The sequence below is a fragment of the Abramis brama genome (genome assembly GCF_963993115.1).
Source record: "Abramis brama genome assembly, chromosome: 22".
NCBI classification, from domain to species: Eukaryota; Metazoa; Chordata; class Actinopteri; order Cypriniformes; family Leuciscidae; genus Abramis; species Abramis brama.
The window spans coordinates 31,486,080-31,511,424 of record NC_139984.1 but is presented as its reverse complement, the minus strand read 5'-3'; the positions used below and the strand labels follow the sequence as shown (position 1 = coordinate 31,511,424).

At 38.8% G+C, this 25,345-nt stretch overlaps 3 protein-coding genes across 4 annotated transcripts in view; 2 read left to right on the top strand and 1 right to left on the bottom strand.

Moving 5' to 3' along the window:
* Positions 1 to 2,778, top strand: part of LOC311072936 (polycomb protein SCMH1) — a 34,572-nt gene extending 31,794 nt beyond the window's left edge. For both annotated transcript variants that reach the window (XM_084098308.1, XM_084098307.1), the window contains exon 15: positions 625 to 2,778. In XM_084098308.1, coding sequence (XP_083954434.1) covers positions 625 to 750 — 126 coding nt within the window. In that variant the 3' untranslated portion in view covers positions 751 to 2,778. The remainder of the gene's footprint in view (positions 1 to 624) is intronic.
* The window catches only part of LOC311072984 (uncharacterized protein), a 1,552,487-nt gene that overhangs the window by 92,248 nt on the left and 1,434,894 nt on the right, over positions 1 to 25,345 (top strand). The gene's annotated exons all lie outside the window — the stretch shown is intronic.
* rai2 (retinoic acid induced 2) lies at positions 3,677 to 24,621 on the bottom strand. Its single transcript, XM_084098314.1, has 2 exons — positions 24,318 to 24,621; positions 3,677 to 8,586 (listed from the first exon to the last, which is right to left on the bottom strand). Exon 2 carries the CDS (start codon positions 8,505 to 8,507, stop codon positions 6,822 to 6,824), a length of 1,686 nt encoding a protein of 561 aa, XP_083954440.1. The 5' UTR covers positions 8,508 to 8,586; positions 24,318 to 24,621; the 3' UTR covers positions 3,677 to 6,821.

Here is a 25,345-nt window from a genome sequence, read left to right as displayed (position 1 = left end):
CGTGTAAGAGAGTTGAGTAAATGCATGTTCACATTTAGACTAGAACTAAAATATCCATCATGTATAAACGGCACACACACGCACGCACACTCACACACACACCTCCTCACTTTATTTCTCTCAACATGAGGACATGAGAGCTGTCAGTCAATAAATATGAACAAGTAACTTAAATATTTTGTTGTAAATTGAAAAAGTAATGCGTTACTTTACTGGTTACTTGAAAAAGTAATCTGATTACATAACTCAAGTTGCTTGTAATGAGTTAAACACAACACTGGTAATAAAGTTGTTTGTGAATGTATAAGGTCTGCAAAGTTTTAAAGATCAAAGTGCAGATAAATAAAGTTATTGAGAATCGGACCGTGAGGTGCCAAAAAATTCAATGCAAGTCGATGGGGTCCAATGTTGTTCAGACCTCAGCTTTCCTCGAAATATCTTTTCTATCTTGTTCTGCAGAATTAATAAAATCATACAGGTCTGTAATGACGTAAGGGTGAACAGAAGGTTCATTTTTTAAAAGTTTTTAAAGGATCAGGTTGGTCACATAAATCGGAAGCTCTGATTGGCCGCCACTGGTTCTGACGTCATCAGCTGTAAAACTCGTGTTGTTTGTCTCTGCAGGAGATCGACGGTAAAGCGCTGATGTTACTGCGCAGCGACATGGTGATGAAGTACATGGGTCTGAAACTGGGACCAGCGCTCAAACTCTGCCATCACATCGAGAGACTCAAGCAGGGGAAGCAGTGAAACACACACACTCACACACACACGCTGCTACAGAGGGGGCTGATGGGAAATCACTGTGTGCTGCTCGCTCGTCTCTCCATAAACACACACACACCATCTCTCCTGGACGTTCATGTTCAACCTGAGGAACACTAGTGACGCTACGCTCTCTGGGAACGAACCTCTAACCTCCTCGTCAGGAACAAACAGGAAGTCAGCTCTTACTTCCTGCGATCTCGTCTCCCCAAAGATGCCGAGGCTTTACGGGACGATTATCTCATCGATAATGGCCGTTTTTGAGTCTGATTAATCGCTCTACCTCCCTGTGACGTCCTACAAGTTCACAGGTGCCACTGAAATTTTTTGCAAGTCTTGTTTGTGTGTTTAGTTGGCGTCAAACAAACACTTCGCATTCGAGTTACACGCATCATGTTTTCGCGATCTCACGGGAAAAGTTCGCCAAAAATGAAAGTTCTGTCATCAAACCCGTGTGATTTTATTTCTTCCGTTGAACGCAAAAAAAAAGACGTTTCGAAGAATGTTCATGCTGCTCGTTTTCATACAGTCAGTGAGTAAATGATGGCAGAATTATTATTTTTGTCCTAAGAAAACCTGAGCTTGTTTCTGTGAGCGAATGAAAAGAGTTTGCTTTGCAAGATATTTGGTCATAAATGAAATTTTAAGAGTGTAAATCCATAAAGTTTTCACTCCGCACATCTATTTTAAACACAATGTTGTAGAATAACGTTCTCAAAGTAGTAAAACACACCAGTACAATATTCAGGCCTAAATTTAAGATTTACGTAATTGAGTTGCATATATAATTTCAATCCATTTCGACAGTTTTAAACTAATAAACTTAAAGTGATTATATTTTCAGTCATACATAAACCAAAAACAGGTACGATTTCTGCACTCAAACAAAAAAAAAACATTTGATTCTCTTTAAAGGGATACTCCACTTTTCTTGGAAATAGGCTCATTTTACAACTCCCCCAGAGTTAAACAGTTGAGTCTTACCGTTTTCGAATCCATTCAGCCGAACTCCGGGTCTGGCGGTACCACTTTTAGCATAGCTTAGCATAGATCATTGAATCGGGCAGGACCATTAGCATCTCTCTCAAAAAAAATGACCAAAGAGTTTCGATATTTTTCCTATTTAAAACTTGGAAGACCGACGGAAAATGTAAAGTTGTGATTTTCTAGGCTGATATGGCTAGGAACTATACTCTCATTCCTGCGTAATAATCAAGAAACTTTGCTGCCATATCATGAGTCCAGCAGGCGTAATGATATGACGCAGCGCCTGAAAATAGGTCTAATAGGTTAGACAAACTTAGTCCCGGTCACGTTGGAAGTTACCAAGCTGGGGACTATTTTCAGGCGCTGCGTCATATCATTACGCCTGCTGGACTCATGGTATGGCAGCAAAGTTTCTTGATCATTACGCAGGAATGAGAGTATAGTTCCTAGCCATATCAGCCAACTTTACATTTTCCGTTACATTTTTTTGAGAGAGATGCTAATGGTCCTGCCCGATTCAATGATCTATGCTAAGCTATGCTAAAAGTGGTACCGCCAGACCCGGAGATCGGCTGAATGGATTCGAAAACGGTAAAACTGTTTAACTCTGGGGGAGTTGTAAAATGAGCCTATTTCCAAAAAAAGTGGAGTATCCCTTTAAATAATCACATTTTCAAATTGCATAAACGGCATAAGTGTGAAAAATGTATCCAGTTAAAAAGTATAAACATGTTTAAAATATATCAGGCTGTGGAACAAGTCAATTAGTACAAATGTATGAGATTGAAACGACTTGGACATGTTGATGATAAATATGGTTATTGTGTATTTAAAATTGTTATTACAGAAATCTGAGCGGTTTTATTAAATGTATGACTGAAAAATATACAGATTTATCAGTTTATGATAAAGCCGTATGAATGGAAATTTTACATGCAATCAATGTGTAAATCTTTAATGTACAGCCCATAATAGTTGAAATGCATCAGTGAACAGCACTGGTTATAAATGATCGTTGTAGTTTTCCGTCTGCTGTATTTTTCTTCTGTCGCTACTTGTTTTCCAGTCCTCTCTAAAGAAGCGAAGGACGGGGAAATCTGTCAGTGTCACGAGTGTCGCAGTTCCGGAGCGCTTTTTGTTTGACTTGGCGTCAGTTTTGTTACAGAAACCCGAGGCCTTCACGTCGAGCTCTTATCTTGGGAATGTTTGGGTTTGATGTGTGTGTTACGAAGTGTTGCAGAGTCACGGTGAGATGTTAAAACCGGACATCCACACCTGCCGGAGGACAGTATTCAACAGACACCACATCACTTCAGTCAAGCATTGCTGTAGGTGTCATTGAACTATTAGAAATATCACTAAAATAGTGGGAATTTGATGTAATGTGAATGCCGGTGTGTTTTGCACTGGCCTCCCATCTTTAATCCTGAAGTTTATGTTGATATTTTATCACTTGCATTGATAGATCAGACGTCAATGGTGTATTATGGGTTTAACCATAAAACTCAGCAACAGGAATGTACATTTTTGTAGAGAAGAAATATTTTAAGCTAAACACGTTGTATATGGAGGTGGGAAATGTGACGATACGTTGCGGATTGGTTGTTGAATATATCTTGAACTGCCTTCCAGCGCTTTTTACCGGGAGGAAATGTCCATTTTAAAAACTGCCTTGCTTTACTTTGAGACTTCTCAGGTTTTTTTCCATCTTTTGTATCGTAGCATTTCAAGTTAGTTGTGAATGTGATTGTTTAGATTATTCTGTTCCTTTGTTGAACTTTTCATTTTTTTTGTAAAAAAAAAAAAAAAATGTATTCGTAACGTCGTGCCATATAGATTAAGCAAATTATTGAATATCAATACTTGTCATGAAATGTTCGAAAACTAAAAAAAAAAAAAAAACTAAAAAAAAAAACAAGCTTCGCTCTTGATACCAGAGACGTTTTTAATCATGAAATTTTTAAAGCTAATGCATTCGTCACATACACATTTTCGACATTTTAAATGATACAAATAATAAATAAATAATTTAAAACATCACCAGACTCTCTTTTTCCATTCTTTTACCCATTCAGTTATTTACAAAAGTTGTTCATGGTTAAAAAACAAAAACAAAAAAACATTCAATACTTAAAATTTCAGTACCTATAAAAGAGTTGGAGGGTCATCTGACACATACATTAATTCACATCATAGAAACAGTCATGGTTTATTATTCATAAACTTCTGGTATTCATGCTGATGGTGATTGTTTTTTTCTTTCGTGTAGATCTGGGAAGAGTGAAAATATATCACATGCCGGCCGGGAAATGATTTAAGGCTTTACAGTAAACACACACACACTGTACTGACAGGAAAAAAACAAGGAATACATTTCACAGCAGTTCATCAAATGTATTATTTGTATAAACCAATATTTGAGCGAACTGTGTGAAAATGGAGGAGATCTGTCAAGCTGCTATTTTGAGGAAGTTCAATCAGTTCGACATGAAAACCTTTCCTGAACTCGGACGCCTCGCAGGAATTCCAGTAAACAAACACACAAACACGAGTCAGCACATTTCAGCATTGACAAGTCAAAATTAATCCTGGCTCATTATTTTCATTTTCCTTTTGTTTGTTTTTTTATGGACTATTCTGAGGGAGTGTCTAGGATCTCATTTCGGTTCTGCTGAAAGTGGCCTGAAGGAAAGTCTCATCTGAGCCAATCCATTATATTGCTCCTTAAATCTTCATCTGTGACCAAATTAGACTCATCTTGGTCTGGCCGTAGCCCAAGATCAAGATTATTTAGCTTACATCTGGCAGATGTTCTGTCTGCATTTAAAAGTTACCAGTTAATTATTTTAAATACACACTGTATGTTTGGAATGTAACATGTTTGCTATAGAATAATATTTGATTTATTAAGTCTGCTCACGTTCAGAAATTATATTTTGGGTGAATTGTCGAGAGCACGTGCAGGTCATATTGCATCCCATAATTATCAGAAATAAGCCACTCGATTTTGCTTTAAAAAAAAAATGAAGCCTGTTTTTTGCATTGTGGTATTATTTTCATCATAAACACCAGGCATTTTCACATCCAAATTCTCATTATTGTAATGCACAAAAAGTCAATATTTAAGTATTTACTGCTTTACTAGTACAAAATTCTACAAATTTGTATCACAGTAATATTTTGTAGTAAATATACACATACATAGACAATTATTAGAGGGAAAATGAATTTGTCACAAATAATAATGTCACAATGCAAAAATCTTTCTTTCTCTCTATATAGATATCTCGTTTAAGTTATGACATGCTCACGGGGCTAATTTCAGTTTGTGATTGGTGTCTGTCAACTGTTTTAATAAGTTGATTACTAAACTGGGATGATCAGAAGGTTAATGAGAGGGTGGAAACCTGTGGTTCGATACACGCCCTCACGCTATCCATCAAACTCAAAACATCACAACCACATGAAAGCTACAATAATACCAATTTTAGTGCATTCACAATCTGTTTTTAAAAAAATCTGATCAAAGATGAAAAGTAAATGTAGGGTGGCACTTGATTTTATCCATTAGGAAAGAGTGAGAATGTAAAGATCACCAGCACACACTTTTGAAGAGGCCTTTTGACTGGGACTGAAGGTCGAGAGCATCTCCCCATATTCTTTCTTTTTCAATTTTTCTATTATTGCGGAAAACTGTATTCCAGTAATGTTACTTGGCTTTAAATTGCTGCATTATCTATTATCAAGATTTGCAACAGTAGCTTAAAACAATGGCTGAATATCTTTAATGCTAGCCTATTGCTTGTGCAACCTTGCTGACATCACCCAGAAAGACAATAAAAGTCATCTCATTGTCATGAAAGATTACAAAACACGTGGAATAACATACACTGATGAATCTTGCACAATAAGACCAGTAACATGTATAGAGAATGAAAAAATGACCATGATGCTTGCTAAGGGATTTAGTTTTAAACACTTTCAGTCCATTTTGGACAGTTCACCATCCAAAACACTGTAGGTATATCCGTACACTGTTAAAACTTAAACTCTCCTCGTGTGTGTGTGTTCACACAGCTGGCGGACAATAATCTAAAAAATGACTTTGAGTTGAACCCACGGCCATAAAAACAGCATTAATAAGCCATTTCACTCAGATTTGTTGTGTTTAGGGACGAACCCCTGATGATTATTTAGTTTTAATTTGGTTGGGGGCGGGGGGGTTCCGCCTCCCCTAGAAGGGAGGATGATGAAAACTATGCTTTGTTGCTACTGACAACCATTTCCTCCAATCATCAGACTTAATGAAACTGAGGTCTGCGCTTTGCCAAGTCATTATCAGGCTGCCATGCTAACTGCTTACCCCTCCTGTTCTTCAAAGAGGATCCTCCGCTCCAATGCCCCACTGATTAATACAGTGATTAGGGAAGCAAAAGGTCACGGTTCCCCTTCTACAGTTCATTAGGACCAAAAATGGGAAACGTCTTGCACTCCAAGTGTAAACAGCGACGAGAGAGCAAGAGTTCGGCAAAAAAAAAAGAAGCATATTAGCAAGAGGAGAATTTGTCAGCAACATTACACGATGCGTTTCTCGCTGACAGCTGGCCAGGTTTCAAAACAGATCTCATGCATATTAATGGCAATGCAGATTAAGTGTGATGAATCATTCATGAGGATGTGTGACCAAAATCAAAATGCATAGGAAGGGAAACGATTCTGGCATTAATGCTGCAAATGCTAAAGAATATCAGTAGTAGTGCAGTTTGGCCTGTTCAGATTGGTTCTTTTACTTGGAGCATTATCCTGTTGACTTCAGCTGAATGCTTTATAATGAATGGATTAAATGTCAGGCCAGAGGCAGCCTGCATCAGTTTAAATCATATGGACAGCTTGGAAAACAAGCTTCAGGCCTAATTTCTGCCAGGAATGCATTTAGCATCATCATACCCTGGTTAAATTTCTCAGACCGATTATTTTCACAGTAGCTACTTCTCTAGCTACACCTCAGTAGCTGTTTCTTTGCCCATGTCCTTGGTTTTCCCTTCTCCCTCTGAAAGCAAGAGCATGTGTTATTTTCTGGGTAGAAACGCTGCCAATCGCTGCTTCTTTATGGGGAGTATGTGAATCTCCTGGGAGCTCACTTTCTTCAGTTTGATACCTCTGTTTTTGGAGATCTTTTTGAGCGGGTCACTTGATTCTCCTCGCTGATCCCCCGGGATCCTGGGCAGTGTTGCGAATCCCCCCTGACTCGAGTCACGTTTAATGGAAAAGTTCTTAGTAGAAACGCCTGACAATCCTTTTAGCTTGCTGCAGAATATGGCAGGCATGGCGTCTTTGACCGACACGATGACTTTGGCAGTCTGCGACGTGCTGACGATCTCGATGTTGCCACTTCCGGAGAGTGCAGAGTTATGTACAGCTTCAGCCATAGCGCTACCATGACCGCTATCTACAACCCACTTGTGCTGTCTGCTGAACTCTAGAGATGCTAAACCACTCAGCAACTTGGTATCTAGCTTCGGCGTGCAATCTACCGGTCGAAGAACCCCAAGAGCCAAAGCCCCGCTGCTAACATCGTCCCCAATGTGGCACAATCTCTCCCGCTCTGGGGCCAGTGGCCCGTACGTGCTACAAGACTTGATGCATGTCTTTCTTATACTAGGTACAGACAAATCAAGGACACTGTCTTGCTGAAACGCTTGAGGAATATCAACATGCGTTGACGGTTGAGGCGCCCTTATGGATAAGTCTAGCACTTCTCCGTCTGTCGCTACAGGGGACGAGCAAGAGGGAAAAGGTTGCTGGACTAGTGCCATTTCCCTGTTGGCTAATGTCAAATGAGGGGAGATGTCACTAGGTGACGTCTGTGTGCTTTTGCTCGAAGTACAAGCCGGTTTAGGGGAGTCAACCTCAATCTTTGAGTCCTTGCACATTGAGACCGGGACTGGGATTGGCACTGGGATTGGAAGAGGCACTGGAAGCGGGATCACAACAGGATAGGGCACGAGGAGGGTGGCTGGAGGCACCAGAGAGGCTAGTGGAGAAATGTAGGGGTGTGTAAGAGGCGGAGGAGAAAGAAACGCAGAGGCGAGGTCTACTTGCGGGGAAGATGCTTGGTGACAACCGGGCGAAGAGTTCCCTTGGCCAGGGAAGAGGTCCTGCAAGATTGCGGCAAAGTTAGGGTTCTGAAGAAGAGTCAGTAGACTAGTATCCAACACTGGATTTGAGCCTTTCTGGTCAAGGACTGGAGGTGGTCCGAGAGCAAGGGAAGGGTTCTGGCACAGTATGTTGTTCTGTAGAGGGAGAGGACAAGTTGCTGTTTGTTGAAGTAATTGAGGATTCAAATGTTGGAGGACTTGTTGTTCCAAGACCAGAGGTAGGGATACAGGACCTTGACTAGTCATTAGATATGAAGTTGTCCCTGATTGTCCAACTTGAGAGGCAGCTGGACCAGCAAGGATGGGCAACATCATTGGACTCTCTCCCAAGCAGATTGGTTGAAGCACAGTTGTAGCAACCTTGAGGGCGACACCATTGGGAGACTCCGCAGCCGGGGTCACCACTGGGGTGGCTTGTATTGTTAGCAGGGGTGATAGGGATCGTTTTGTGATGGTTGGAGAACTGACGTTCCATGTCTCGGCTGTAATCATTGGAGTGGCTTCTCCTTCGAGTTTCCCAACTGCATCAGTGTTGGTGGCCTCCTCCTGGGGCTTCGCCATGTCTACGGCTACAGAATCTTTGTACGGCTCTTCCATTGCGTCTTGATTAGGTAAATCTCTTTCAGGTGCTGTAAGTGGCAGATTACATGGTTTTCTTCAGTTGGAAGGACAAACCCTAGAATCAAATGGGAAAAGTGGATTAGCAGTTGTCGACAAATGTATCGGTAACACTTTACAATAAGGTTAATTAGTTAACATAAGTTAATGTGTTAAATAACATGAACTAACAATGAGCAAAACATTTGTTACAGTATTTATTCATCTTTGTCAGTGTTAGTTAATAAAAATCCAGCTGTTCATTGTTTGTTCGTGTTACTTCACAGTGCATTAACTAATATAACGTATATTTACTAACTGCACTTTGGAATGTGTTGCCATTTTCTTTAAAATCCTCATCAAGCATGGATACTTTTAAAAAGGACTTAAAGACTTATTTTATCCAGCTTTTGCCGTTTAATTAGGTCTGAGAACTGTGAGTGATTGGTTGTGTAACGGTCACCAGCTGGAGTGCCCTTGAGAGCCACCAGAGGGCACTCCACATAAGACTATTATCACTCACAAACTACATTTCCCATAACTCACTGCCCGGACTCATCATCACTTATCACTGATCACATTCACCTGTACCTCATTCACTGATTGCATTCACCTGTGTCTCATTATCCTGTTAGTCTCAGTCTATTTATACCATGTTCATTCATTCACTCACCGCGAAGTCTTGTTTAAGTGTTACACTGCATTTCTGAGCATTCTCCTGGTTTTCTTGTCTCTTGGTTTTGGATATCGTGCCCTGTTCCCTGGATTACTCTCTTGCCTCTGGTCCCTGCCTGTTTTGTTTGTTTGTTTGTTTGTTTGTTTCTTTCTTTCTTTGTTTTGACTGCCCGACTGTGTATGACTCTTGCCTGTACTACGCCTCTGGATTGCCCCATACAATAAAGCTGCGTTTGGATCTAAACCTTTGTGTCTCGGAGCAGTTCGTGACAGACACCGTGGGGAAGGAGGACATCTAGTGGTGACCCAGGGAACAAACCCAGACACTGTGACATGTTGTATGATTCTCTTGGTGTTGTGTTTTGATATTATATGTTTCTATGTATTTTAGAGTTATTTACTATTTATGGACAGCACTTTGGTCCATTCTAATGGTTTTGAAAGTGCTTTATAAATTACAGTTGAGTTGAGAATATAACGTATTAGTAAATGTTGAAATTAATAATATCTAAGATTAAGAAATGCTGAAGTAGTATTGTTCATTCTTAGTTCATGTTAACTAATGAACCTTATTGCAAAAGGTTACCAATGTATCGTTGTAAACCACAATAGTCAACATAGTAATTGTTGGTAAACCTTTTTAATGTTATATCCTTACCTGTCCACTACAACTTAATACCCAAAGCTAACAAGGTACTAAAGAGCCATTGTTTTCTTTCCAGCTGAAAGTTCAGCCATCTGTTTTTGTCTACAAAGAGCTTTAAGCTTTCAGAATGATGTCATGACACGAGAGTGGAATCGCAGACACAAATACAAAATTATGGGAGACACCAGAGGAGAGTTTACAAAGACTGAGAACCTTTCGCACAGACAGATGGCTTCGCTGGCGTGGTAGGAGAGCAAAGAGAGCACGGGGGAGGATTTGATGAAATTACGTCGCAGAGTGCCTGGGTTTATTTGTTTATGAGCCAGCGTTAGTGTGGAGTTTATTACACAAAATGCTGCCAAGACTACGAAGTGAACCTCCTTCTGGCAAACACAGAGAGAGCGAAAGAACGCCAGAGAGACAGAAAGAAGGAAAGAAAGAGTACCTTGAAGAAAAAGGAGAGAAATGGGAAGAAATAAAACGAGGGAGGGAAAGAGAGAAAAGGAAAGTGCAAAAGGATAGTGTAAGGGAAAAGAGATCAAGGGACGCAGAAACAGGGAGACTCTTTCAAAGAGGCGGCTCTCAAAGCAACATATTTTTGGTCTCCGCTAAGTACCCATTAAGCATTGCAACATTTTTCGAATGCTAACAGGATGACCTGAACACATGCATCAACCACAAACAACACTAAAACCAACTCTTGCAGTTGTTTTCACTACCAAAAACATTTCATCAGCGTATGATTTTACTGGCACTGTTTCCAAAATTATATAAGAGCAACAATTCATGTATTTATCCACAAGTAAATCATAAAAAAATATAAAGCAATGCTGATGAAGGCTAACAGCAGACTCATAGCACACAAGAATGGCCTTATCTGCATTTTTTCAGGCTAGCTGCGAAACAAAAGCAAGCTGCCAACTGATTTAGGACCAACTGTGTCCCAGGGTGAATTACAGAACCACTTCTGTGAATTTCCATTGCCAAACAGACAGAAAGAACAGTGGAAAAAGTCAGATAAGGAAGCAGACGACCTCGACACATCTGCTCCTCTCCGATTACCCCGTGACAGTGCTTCTCCCCGACCCTAAATCAACCCTCAATTGTTGAGTCCTGCTGTTTGGAAAAACTGATCCAAGACCAGACCATGAGACTAATAAACTGCCCTGCATTATTTTGTCTCTCAAACTATATTCTGAAGCATATTTTGTGAATGCTCATATGTATGGGATACCTATTACAACTCAATGCACTTGACCTTCCATCAAAATGAAAATGCTAAATAAGTGCTGATTATACACTTTTGAACGGTAGTGTACAAATGTATATGATTAATTGCAAACATTGAGTCAAATTTGGAAGCATTTAAGACCCACTGGAAATGATCACTTCATACTGGTCTTGTGTGTTGAAGAAATATCTATCTTTGACAACTTTTACATTATTTTGTGTATATATTTGATTGATTTGATCATCTTCAGACCTCAAGCTTGATTTTCATAAACTTTAATTCGTTTTCTAATAAGGCATACACTTCAAGCTAGAGGTCTGAAGAGGATCAAATATAAAATAATGTTAAGTTGTCAAAGATGCATATCAATACAACACACAAGACCAGTTTGAAGTGATCATTTCCAGCTGGTCTTATATAGGCTAGACTTTCAAATGTAAAATTTGACTCATAGTTTGCAGTTAATTAGATACATTTATATGTACAGTACCGGTCAAAAGTGTAGGCCTATTTGATTGATTTGATCCTCTTCAGACCTCATGCTTGAAGTGTATGCCTTATTAGAAAACGAATTAAGGTTTATGAAAAAAATAAGTAAATTAACATTAGTCTTAGTTTCCGTATTCTCCATGCCAAAGGCGCTGAGTGACGTAACTTGGCTCAAAACAGTGTGTTTTGCTGAAGTCTTTGGAAAACAAGCACATGCTTCAAATGCTACCCAATTACAGTCTATGAGAGGAACAGCCAAAAACTTGGAAATAAATCCTGAGCTGGGATAAAAGTCGATAAATTACAATCTACCATTGGAAAGCCAACAAGGTGCGTCACCAAACCCTCGGCATGATTTGTTTCTGAGATACTGTGTTCCAGATGGGCTTTCTGTGGGCCGACGGATTCCGGCAGTGTGAGGCGGTTAATGCAAACGGCATTACAGAAGCACAAGAGTGTGTGTGTTCCCAGCAGCAGGTGAGATCGGATAGATCTCTACACTAAATCAGCTAAAAACATTACAGTAACCTAAGAATACAGATAAAAGAGCCACCAAATGCACCATCTGCTGCTGCGGCATCTCAAAGGTCACAACAACAAAACCTTGGAAAATTGCTCTCATGTGATTGTAGATTCAGTTTCCTGAGCCGTTAAAGTTAAATTAAGTAGGCCTATGCTGTTGTGATGCAATAAACAATACAAATGAGAAAACTATCAAGAAATATCTGGTTTAAACTTCACGCCAAAATTTACAAAAATAAAAACAAAGAATAGGATTGCAATTTAATATAACATATTTCAAAACATTTTTCCTTTTAGACACAACCTGGATAAAATATCAAAAGCAAGATGTCTTAATGAATATTTAAGGATATGACTAACTATATCTGTCAGTACAAAAGCCCGTGGCTGGCAAATGAAAAAGCAAAAAAGGCAGAAACAGATGTGAAACTTTGAATTGCAATGAGAGTGTTTACTGGAAGTGTTTCGTCCAGATCAAGTGAAGTGAAGTTTGAGCTTTGATGCCGGTCTGATCTGGAATGTGATGATTAACACTGTCTAGACGGGAAGCATCGAATGTTCACGGACACGGACAGATCTGCCATGAGCTCGAGGTTAGACTTCAGCAATCCTACCTGGGCATTTACTGGCATAACACTCACTTTAAATTCATTATTTTAGTTTACTTTTTGTTAAATGTTTACCATATTTATTAGAAGTAATAATGATAATATAAAAAAAACACATAATTTTAACTATTTTGGCTTTATTTAAAGTATCGTAAGTAACCGAATCGTAACATGAGTGCACTGTTACGCCCCTATTAAATAAGCAAACAAATAAAATAAATTCATCAGTATTATTGGTAATACTTTATATTTTTATATAATTATATAATATACATATATACAATTTATATATATATATATATATATATATATATATATATATATATATATATATATATATTTTTTTTTTTTTTTTTTTTTTTTTATGTAATATTTATTAAATCAATAATATGCATAAATAAATAAATACATAAATATTTGTAAATGAATAACATTTTATTTTTTGTATATTACAAATAATAATGGAAGTTGTCACACAACAGGCTCTTGATTGACCTCCATTGTCTAAAATGGGACACAGTGCAAGACACTCGAATCGCCGCTACTTCGATTTGTTGCTGACTTGATATGATCACATTCATCAAGAGGAATCTATCCTGGAGTTCATCTATCAAATAATAAAAGACAAATCCCCGGGCAACCACAACTGGAAAATGGAACAGATGGAACAATTTAGCAACAATCTTCTATTCCATCCACAGGCCACTGTTGTCATGCCAACCGCAGGGCTAATAAATCAATCTCCTGTGCCGTTTCCCCCAGAAATGATCCTCGAATCCGCCATCATCCTGATCTCACACACACCACAGTCGTCTTATCTCAGCGCTGCTGATCTGGCAATGATATTAGCCGAGTTAGGTTTCCACTAGCTTAACAAGTCTCTCGGCTCTAGGAAGCTGAGGTCTACATCGCAGAATGAATGTTCAGTTAGACATCAAACTATCCGTGCAAATCTGTTTTTCACACCAGATTTCTGTTGTAGACTCAAGTTCGACTGACAACAGACTTCAGTTTGAGTGGTCCACCCAAAAAGTGTTTTTTTAGTCAGTTAGTATGTGGTTGCTAGGCGGTTGCATAAACTAGGGATGCACGATATCTCGGCCACCGTATCGGTATCGACCGATATATGTTCATTTTTAATGTTATCGTTTTTGGCCTGATAAGAAATATTGGCCGATATATTAAAGGCGATAAATAATGGATTCAGCTAAAACACTTCAGATGTGCACTGTTCAACATGATGGTTTTGAATGGCTTAAAATATGATTAAAATCACTTCAGAAAGGAAAATACAGTAAAGTGCAACAGTTAAGACTGTCATATCAGCTACATAAAATTATCAAGAGAACATTATAATTGTGTGTTTGGGATGTGGCTTTTGTTTTTGTAATCAGGCTCTCAAAACTTATGGATTTAGATTTATCGGCCAATATATCGGTTATCGGCTTTTAAATATAAATAATTATTGGTATCGGCCAAAATTTTCATATCAGTGCATCCCTAGCATAAAATGCTTAGACTAGTCTTAAAAGTTAGTCATTTAATTTTTTTCATCAAGACTGCTCCTAACTTTTTAAAGTCAGTTACAAAAAATGGTAGATTGGTCTAATTGGAAAGTTGCTAAAACTAGTTGGTCAAACTAGTTCTTAAGACGCAGTCTTAACATTGTGGCTTAGCTAATGCAACTGGGCAAATGCGACTTTAATATATCGGCCAAATTTTCGATAACGATAACATTAAAAATGAACCGATATCGGCCGATATGGTATTGTGCATCCCTAATCCTAAGTATATCAAATCAAAGTTTGTACTCTTGTGATTCACCTCACAGCTGGTTGATTTGGTTCATGGCTTATTATAACACTTTAAAGACTGAAAAAATGAGTGGTATAAAGCTTAAAAAGTAATACTATAGTAATAGTGATGCTTGACTATAATCAGATTAACCTTTTGAAAGCCAAACCCTTTCTTTGGTTGATACTGATCATGTCCACACCAAGATCCATTAAGGTTCCGGTGTAACTCTCTTTGTCATCGCTCCAGTGGGATCTTCCCGTAATAAAACAGCATCCATGTGTGACGTGGTCAGCCGTCTCATGCCCGCGGTCTGAGACTTCTAAGGGATTTATGGGTTGGGAAGTGTTCAGCGAGGCTGGAAGAACAACGTATTGGCAGAATTGCCTCTGGGCGAGTCTTACATCGCAGATCTACAGCACATGTGGTACATCCAGCACCACTCAAACACATTCACAGAAGACACTCTAATAAGAGCAGTGTGTGTGTGTGTGTGGTGAGCACTTAATGCCTACTGACAATGACTCTGTACAAAGTCTCCTCTCATTTAAATGCAACAGAACAAAATCTACCAACAGATGCGTTTAGGATTCCCCAAGCGGCAACCTTCCGGTCTCTCTCGTGAATCCAACACGTAAGAGACTAAAACTGCAGTTCATCGACTGGCCACTAGAGACAGGCTCCAAAAGAGAGTCAATCCCATAGACCCCCATGTTAAAATGCCCAACTTTACAGCAGAAATAAACATGTTTACAGCCTGGTACAAAAAGTGGTTTTGGTCTGTTTAGCTAATTTTGCCCTTCATGAAAACTGTGAGGGGGGTGATTTTTGTTTTATTAATCATCTGTGTAAATTATATTAAGCCTTAAAGTTCTGCATAATTAAGGGTGTGGCCACTTGAGTGACAGGTGGATTGCTGCTGATGTCACTACTAGCCGTTTGCCTGCTGTCTGTTAGCATCACGTGATCTCAGCTAATCCCGACATTTTGCCTATTTTCGTTTATCCGGGAGTGACGCGCGGCCAAGATGGCGACGGCCGGCTCCGTCCACTTTGGGCTTCAAAAATGCTCTTCAGAAACACTACGTGTGACGTCACACACACTACGTCCATTGCTTTATACAGTCTATGGGATTCCCAGAGTCATGATTGATCTGATATTTTTAAAACGATTTAGCCTAAATGTGTTTTTTGTCGATCCAATGGAGGACAGAATATGGAAACTATAGTACCTTAAGCACACATACATACACACAATTTAATTAAATGGTGTTTACACAAAGACCTGACCCCAGGTCAGCTATTCTGAACATGCATTACAGCAAACAAAGCTTTGCTGCATCATGTTCTGGTGCTTTTCTTCTCTGTAACTGACATGTTCGAGTCAAGTCAAGTCAATTCACCTGTATTTATACAGCGCTTTTTACAGTACAGATTGTTTCAAAGCAGCTTTACAGAGAGAACAGGAAAATAATGAAACAAAATTTGTTTCTAGAAGGAAATAGCGTCATAGTCCAGCTTAAGTAAGTTCAGTGATGGTTAATTTTGTTGTAAAAAATTTAGTTCATATATATATATATATACACACACAGCGGGGGAAATAAGTATTGAACACGTCATCATTTTTCTCAGTAAATATATTTCCAAAGGTGCTATTGACATGAAATTTTCACCAGATGTTGGTAACAACCCAAGTAAGCCATACATACAAAGAAACAAATAAAAATAAGTTCAGAAATTAAGTTATGTGTAATAATGTGAAATGACACAGGGAAAAAGTATTGAACACATGAAGAAAGGGAGGCGCAAAAAGGCATGGAAAGCCAAGACAACTGCTGAAAACTTACAGTAATTAAAAAGCAATCCAGCCCCCTGTCAGTGGAAATTAATAACAGCTGGTTCAGTCCCAAATGATGGCCTACAAAAAGGTCTCATTGCCAAGGTGTCACACAAGACACATCTCATGATGGGTAAAAGCAAAGAGCTGTCTCAAGACCTTCGCAACCTAATTGTTGCAAAACATAATGATGGCATTGGTTATAGGCGCCAGTCTAAGCTTCTGAATGGTCCAGTGAGCACTTTTGGGGCCATAATACGGAAGTGGAAAGACAATAATTTCACCATAAATTTGCCTCGACCAGTGCTCCTCGCAAGATTTCTGATAGAGGAGTGAAAAGAATAATCAGAAGAGTTGTCCAAGAGCCAAGGATCACTTGTGGAGAGCTTCAAAAAGACCTGCAGATAGCAGGTACTGTTGTCTCAAAGAAAACAGTAAGTAATGCACTCCACCGCCATGGCCTGTATGCACGCTCACCACGCAAGACTCCATTACTGAAAAAAAAAGCATGTTGAAGCTCATTTAAAGTTTGCTGCACATTTGGAAAAGCCAGTGAAATACTGGGAGAATATAGTGTGGTCACATGAGAGCAAAATTTAACTGTTTGGATGCCATAATACACACCATATTTGGAGGAGAAATGGCAGTGCACATTACCCTAAAAACACCATACAACTTGGTGTTGGCTCTTGGACAACTCTTCTGATTATTCTTTTCACTCCTCTATCAGAGATTTTGCGAGGAGCACTGTTTTTTCCACAATTTCCACTGACAGGGGGCAGGATTGCTTTTTAATTACTGCAAGTTTTCAGCAGTTGTCTTGGCTTTCCATGCCTTTTTGCGCCTCCCTTTCTTCATGTGTTCAATACTTTTTCCCTGTGTCATTTCACATTATTACACATAACTTAATTTCTGAAATTATTTTTGTTTGTTTCTTTGTATGTATGGCTTACTTGGGTTGTTACCAACATCTGGTGAAAATTTCATGTCAATAGCACCTTTGGAAATATATTTACTGAGAAAAATTATGACGTGTTCAATACTTATTTCCCCCGCTGTGTGTGTGTGTGTGTGTGTGTGTGTGTGTGTGTGTGTGTGTGTGTGTGTGTGTGTGTGTGTGTGTGTGTGTGTGTGTATATATATATATATATATATATATATATATATATATATATATATATATATATATAGTTGAATATTAAATTAAATGTCCCCAACTAAGCAAGCCAAAAGCCAAAGGCAGAAAAAGGGCGAACAAAAAACAAACAAACAATCTCGAGTGTCTAATATTTTAATCTAGAACCAGATGCTGCTGGACGTTCTGTAGATTGCAAACACTGTCAGGCTTTACTGGTTCTACATCAGCGCTGTGATCGCTCTGGTTAAACTGGACCCGCACCCCTGCTGGTTCTGCTTCAGGGTCAGCACTGCACGTGTGGATCTTATCAGCGCATGAATGGTGTGTTTGTGTCCGAACGGCACGGCCGAGACAGACAGACGCGAGAGGAAGATTACAGAGACCAGAGGGAGGACAAATGCACTCACTTCTTTCCACTATAGAAAAATTAAGCCATAATATCCCACAAATAACTGATAAGATCTTGCACCGGTTACGTCATTTGGAGCCCGAGTCTGTGCCGTAGTGATCGTGAGGTGGAGCCACAGTATCAGCTTTTTAGTTTTTATCATATTTAGGCAACCTTGTCCTGTTTTTGTTTAGTCTAGTTTTAGTCACTGAAAACGTTCACATTTTCATCATGCTGCATTGTTTAAATTAATAATCACAATTATTTTACTCAAAATTATAATTGCAATGATGTTATTTGAAAAAAAAATTGTTTACACTTCATCAGAATTATTGCACTTTCACCTATAAGCAGGAATTGAGATAATGTTGACTCATACGCGTGATTTATTGGACCTCATCTAGTTTCCTGATTTATTAGGCTATTTGTCATACTGGGAAAACAAGAAACTTCTCTCAAAAATTAGAACTCCTAATAATCCAATAATTCCAAACTACATTAATGTTTTTCTATTAAAACAACAGCAAAAAAAAAAGGTAAAGATTTTGTATTGTCATACAGAGGTTGCATACATGCATTTATTCCGCAGCCACAATTGTAAATATAGTCGAGATTCATATTTAGATTTATTACAGTTCATCACTGAGGTTTGATGGCAGTAAACGGCACAAGAGGCTCGTGAAGGAACAGACCGACTGAATGACACTTTCATTTAAAGTCCCTCTGTGGTGAAAATCAAGCTTTTAATGTTGTGTATGTGTCTATGTGGTGTTTTTAATATGCTTTAAGTCAAACCATGTGTAAATTCATAAGTTGACACCATTGCTGAGTATTTTCTCCTTAAAACTGCAGTGAACCAAAGACAGTCTCAAAAACACGCTTTGAAATCGCTGGTGTTTCTGACGTCACAAACTACCTTGTAACCAATCAGATCAACGTGTGATCGTCAACCAGTGGATCTCTGAGCTGAGTGAGTGAGTGGAGGCGGGACTCATTTGCATATTCATAGAACCACGTATACTAAATGAGGCAAGGGTGTAGAGTTACATTTAAGATATTTTAAGGCATGAAGATTTTTTTTTCAAGGAAAAACGTTTAAATATGTAATTTTGATGATCAAAGATGAGTTTAAGGGATAAAATGATTGACTACGGGGGGACTTTAAGCAAAAAATCTTAAATGGAGATTGATAAACTCCAGCTCGCTTGTTTTTCCCCTCTTTTTATTCGACAAAAACAAAGATTTTGATAAAGTTTTGTTTTTTGAAACTATATTTTATTTTAGTCTCGTCTTGTTTCGTCAATGATATTGCATGTTGATTATAGTCACAGTTATCGTTTAATGACGGTGTCGTCTCGTTAACATCTCGTCTTAGTCATGGAAAAAAGGTTGTCAACGAACATTGTTCGTCATAGATTTCGTCAACGAAATTGATACTAGTCCCGCCCACAAATAATTAAAAACTAAAATCAAACTGATTTGATTAAATTAACACTTGAACAAACGTCAGATAAGAACGGCCTAAAATGACAAACCATCTTCGTAAAAACAATTATTCAAAGCATAATTGGATTTTTTAGTTTGGCTTGAATCTCATTTGATTACATGGAGAGGGTGGGGTTTATGAACAATACTGCAGCCAGCCACCAGGGGGCGATCAAAATGTTTCGTCTTCACTTTTCAAGACACTTGATCCACACACACACACACAGGCAAACAGTCGTAAAGAGGTGGTACAGATGAAGGTTCGCTGATCTGAAGAGTGACATCACTTGTGTTGATGCTGATGGCCGACAGTGAAAATAATTGCTTTTATCGGCCGATACCGATTATCGGTCTCTAATCTCTAATTTAAATGTTTAAAAAATGTTTAATGTTTAAAAAAAGATTGATCTTACTTCAGCACACATAAAAAGCTCTGGTCTCAGATCAGCGGGACGCTCCACCAGTGGACTGTGGTGGCAGATGCTATAAATAGGGGCGTTTTAATTAAATATGAGGTAATGTGATCTGAGTGTGGCAGACAGCAGATCGCTCGTCCCTATACATTCGTTATCATTAACAGATAAACGAGCCTCGTGCACGGTAACTCAAGCCTGCTGTTATGACAACAGGGTCAGAGGTCGATAGTAGAATCTATACAGGAAATAATGAGACCATCTCACTAGACATGAAATGGACATGACAGAATTAAACGCTTCTGTACTGTATCAGGTGATGCTGGATTAAATATGTGACAGGAAGTGATGTATGTGGATGATGCTGTACAGTCTCTCAGACTTAAGATTGACTGATTACAAGGGAAAGCTGTGACAAAGTGTTTCACAAACACCTACAAGGCCTTAGAAACCATTCAGAAGACATTAGCAACCACATAGCAACGCCCTAGCAACCTCTCAGAGGATTTTAACTTCATAGCAACGGTTTAAAACATTCTGAACACCTTAGCATATCAGTGCCCAAGTAACCATTCAAAATACCCTATTAACAACCTTAGTAACTTCATAGCAATATTTTTAAAATACGAACATATTAGCAACTGGATGGCATGACAATGCCCTAGCAACCATCCAAAACAGCCTGGCAACCACTCAGAAGGTGACATTAGTAACTGCATAGCAAGGCCCTAGCAACCACCCAGATCTTCTTCATAACAAGATGCTTAAAACACTCTAGACACCTTTAGCAAATACATATTGATGTCCTAGCAACGACTTAAACACCCTACCAACCACCCAGACGATCGTATTAATTTCATAGCAACATGCTTAACACTCTGAACACCTTAACAACCACCTGGAAGACGACCTCAGCAATTGTATTAGCAATGCCCTAGCAACCACTCTGAACACCCTGGCAACCACCCGGAAGAAGACCTTAACAACTGCAGTGTAATGCCCTACCAACCACTCCGAACACCTTAGCAACCACCCAGACGATCTTATTAACTTCATAGCAACATGCTTAAACTCTGAACACCTTAACAACCACCCGGAAGAAGACCTTAGCAACTGCATTAGCAATGCTCTAGAAACCAATCCGAACACCCTGGCAACCACCTGGAAGACCTTAACAACCACAGAGCAATGACCTAGCAACCAGTCTGAACACCCTGGCAACCATCTGAAAGAAGAATTTGACCTTAGCAACTGCATTAGCAATGTCCTAGCAACCACTCCGAACACCCTGGCAACCACCTGGAAGACCTTAACAACCACAGAGCAATGACCTAGCAACCAGTCTGAACACCCTGGCAACCATCTGAAAGAAGAATTTGACCTTAGCAACTGCATTAGCAATGTCCTAGCAACCACTCTGAACACCCTGGCAACCACCTGGAAGACCTTAACAACCGTGGAGCAATGCCCTAGCAACCACTGTTACTGTTGCTCACTGTGATGCTGAATACAGAGAGAGATTAATATAGATGAATTTATACTGCGACTGACATTAAAGGAATAGTTCACTTAAAAATGAAAATTCTGTCATAATTTACTCTCCCTCAAGTTGTTTCAAAGTTGTACGAATATCTTTCCCCTGCTAAACACAAAAGAAGATATGTTGAAGAATGTTGGTAACCAGACAGTTGTTGGACCCCATTGACTTCCATATAGTATTTTTTTTCCTTCTATGGAAATGTCTGTCTGGTTACCAACATTCTTCAAAATATCTTCTTTTGTGTTCAGCAGGAGAGAGAAACTCATACAGGTTTGAAAAAACATAAGGGTGAGTAAATGAAGACAGAATTTTCATTTTTAAGTGAACTATTCCTTTAAGGACAAAAACACTTCAGTAAGAGAAATGCATTAAGTGAGATTTATTGAGACTAAGAGCGCTGTGGGTATCATTACACAGCTCTTTTCCTACTAAGACTTGCATATAATAATAATAATCTGTGGTCGTTCACTGACACACGTGAAGCTCCGCCTCCTCCTGCATTTAAAGACTGGAGCCAGAAGACAGAGTCTGACGCCGGCGACGGGACATTCCTGAGAGACTCGCTCGTGCCTCAAAGCCTAAAATAAGATTAGGACACTAGTCGGGAATTACACGGATGAGGTTTAGCAGATATGTACAGTAGGGCTGGGAAATACAGTCGAAAAGAGTTGTATTTGCCATTTTGACAATACACTTAAAAACAGCTCCATGATTGAGCTACTAGTCAATATGTTCAATGCAAGCCAAATACAGTAAAAAAATATATATAATTATATGTATATGTATGTATGTATGTATGAATGAATGAATGAATGAATGTATATAACAGCAATATATATAACAGCAAAATAAATGCATCACTATTATTGCAATATTCTGAATTTTGCTTTGAGTTTTCCATTGATAATATATATACATATATATCTGAATATTCTATACATCGCCCAGCCCAAATGCATGTATAAATATGACGAAAAAATTGTGTTTTAAAATTTACAGTAGTGGACAAAAGTGATATTTGTTTTAAATGACCCTACAATTTATAAACCATCAAAATATGAGGAAAATATTTAATATTTTTTAAAATATTTTATATTTATAACTTACCAAAATGATTTGGCAAAAAAGGCAAACTACAGCAACTTATTATATTTTTACTACGCATAGAAAAACAAAGCATACATCGACTACAGCATAACTAGTTATTAATATTTGGTTGATTCTCTCGTTTTTGCATATGTGTTCATTTCTTTGTATAACAGCCTGGACAAACATTGTCGCACAATTTCACAAATACTATTATCATCACAGATACAACAGATTACTCCAAGCACAACTACGCAATATGATTACAAGTTCAAATGTAATAATATTTAAGGGTGAAGATGTCAATTTTCCTAGGCTGGACATCACTTTTGCCCACTAGTGTATGAAAAATTCAGAAATTTAAAAAATATGAAAATTTGACAGAATGTTGTCCTTATGATGTAAACAATTATATATATATAAAATATATATCGCTAATTGGTTGAAGAGTGAAGTGGGTATTGACAGGTGTAATGTGTGAATACTGATGAGGTAACGACTCCTTTCAGGCCAATTTAATGAACTTACGAAGGTTGGTCTTTCTTTGTATTTGTGAATGCATGTGCACAAAGGTCAAGAAAATCCAACCTCGCTTTGACCCCCAAAGCTTTCAGGCCTGCAAACGTGACCGAATGCTTTTAAAAGTGCACGTGCGAGTCCGTGAGGAAGCATTGATTAACTCAATCGACGGAACGGTTACCAAGGACATAAACAACTCCAGAGTTCCACCGTTACCATGGACACCATAGAGCTCCATTATGATGTCACAGCCTCGTCAGTTCCGCTTCCATTTGTCATTCTGAAACAACATTACTAGAGCCTGTAATATCATAATCGTGTCTTTGAAATGGGAGTTTCAGCATTTAATGCTGTTCGGGAAGCTTCACAGTGCTGTTATTACTGATTTGATGCACAGTGTAATTTTATTACATCTAAATGTGTTTGTAAGATGTTTGTAAGATGCCTCTTTGTCACTCATGAAGTGAGAAAAACACAAAATGAGATTTAATTCTCAATACAGCAAAGTGATTTTCTCTTAAGCATTTCTATATCCTCAACACCGCTGCACAAAATGTCAAAACCGTTTTAAATCTCCAGATCAAGAGCTTGTACCACAACTATCTAATTATCCCAATATTCCTCACTGGGGAGTTCTTGTGTTCCCCATCCATTTGGAAACATATCTGACCTCACAATCCCCAAGGCATTCACATTAAAGAAACAGTACACCCAAAATTAAAAATCTCATTTAGGTGGAAACATTTGAGAATTATGGTAGGATATAATGTAAAATTCAGTCTGTTGCTCACACAAAGCCACATAATGGCAATCGGGAGATTAAAAATATATATAGATTCATTTACTGGTGTTTTTTCGTCCTTTTTGCCCTTGACAGCTCCAGTCCCCATCCAACCATGACATTCGGCTAATTTTCTGCTTTCGTGTTACACAGAAGAAAGAAAACTCAAGGGATTTATAACGTCATGGGGGTGAGTAAATAATACCAGTATTTTTATTTTAGGTGAACTGTCCCTTTAAGACCAACATCATCCCTGTTATTTCAACAACGCAGTCGATCAGGGCGGCATAAACCTTTCAAAGGAACATTTATCCACATTATTTTTAACCTACTACGCGGAATGATTGAGTATAGGGATATACTAACGTCCTTAAGCTGTTCAAAATCCCTTTAAATCCACGAGAGAAGCGCGAGCACCTGTGCGGGAGCCCGACGGGTTTCCATCGGGTGTCATGTGTGTTTCTCTACCCAACGACACCCTATTATTGGATAGACATTATGTACTGTATTATTATATCGCTATATATTCGTATAAAGAGAAGAAAGCAATGCAATATAATGCCAATGCACTAAACCCGCCCGTAACTGAACACTGACACATTTACACACACACACACACACACACACACACACATATATATGAAAGAATCACTCGTTACCTCGGAATGAATATAATGTCGCTCCGGAGTCGCGCGTTATTTCTGGGTTTTCCTCGATTTCTTCCCGGTCACCCGCTCGATCGCTGCCATTAGCCACTCGTCTCCTCTGAAAAGGTTTGTCTGTTCTTCATGAGCCTCTGATAAAGAGCCGCGGACGATCCTCTGTGTGTGTCGGTTTACGGTGGAGGGCTCAGGCCTGTCGCGCGTTTCACCGTAAAGAGCGACGAGTGTGTCGGTGTGACGCTCGTCTGGAGCAGTGGAGCCGCTGGCCGGGATCCTCTCGCTCTCTCTCTCTCTCACACACACACACACACACACTCTCTCTCTCTCTCTCTCTGTCTCAGCCACGCTGTCTCTCGCTCTCCTCCTTTACCATCCAAACGGCAACATCCTAATATATAATCGTAAATTAAATTAGAACGTACATTTTAATTACATTTACCTTACAAAAACTACTGTACAGTGATGGTAATAGCACTGCATTGTGGGATATACCATAGTATTACCATGATTCATGATAAATAAATAAAAAGACAGTAGGCTATCTGTCAAAAACCCATGGTATTATCATAGTGCATGTCCAAAAAACATGGTATTACCATGATCCATATACAGAAATTATGATCCAAGTACAAAAAACATGGTATTACTATGATGCATGTCCAAAAACATGGTATTACTATGATGCATGTCCAAAAACATGGTATTACTATGATGCACAAGAAAAAATTTATTAAGATAGGCTGTATATCTGTCCAAAAAATCCATTGTGTTATTATAGTGCATGTCCAAGAACATGGTATTTCAATGACACATACAAAATACTTGGTATTTCCATGCCAATATGCTCAAATCGACATTTAACGGTACTTTTGCCTGCTTTTTGAGTCTAGTTTAGCCTGAGAACAGAAGAGAGTACGAAAATCCCTTTCATTGCATTGTTTCCACCACAATCCTGCATTTTTAATTCAAACGGTCTGTGCTTTGTTTTATGATGGTCACCATAATACCACAGTTTTACTATGGTA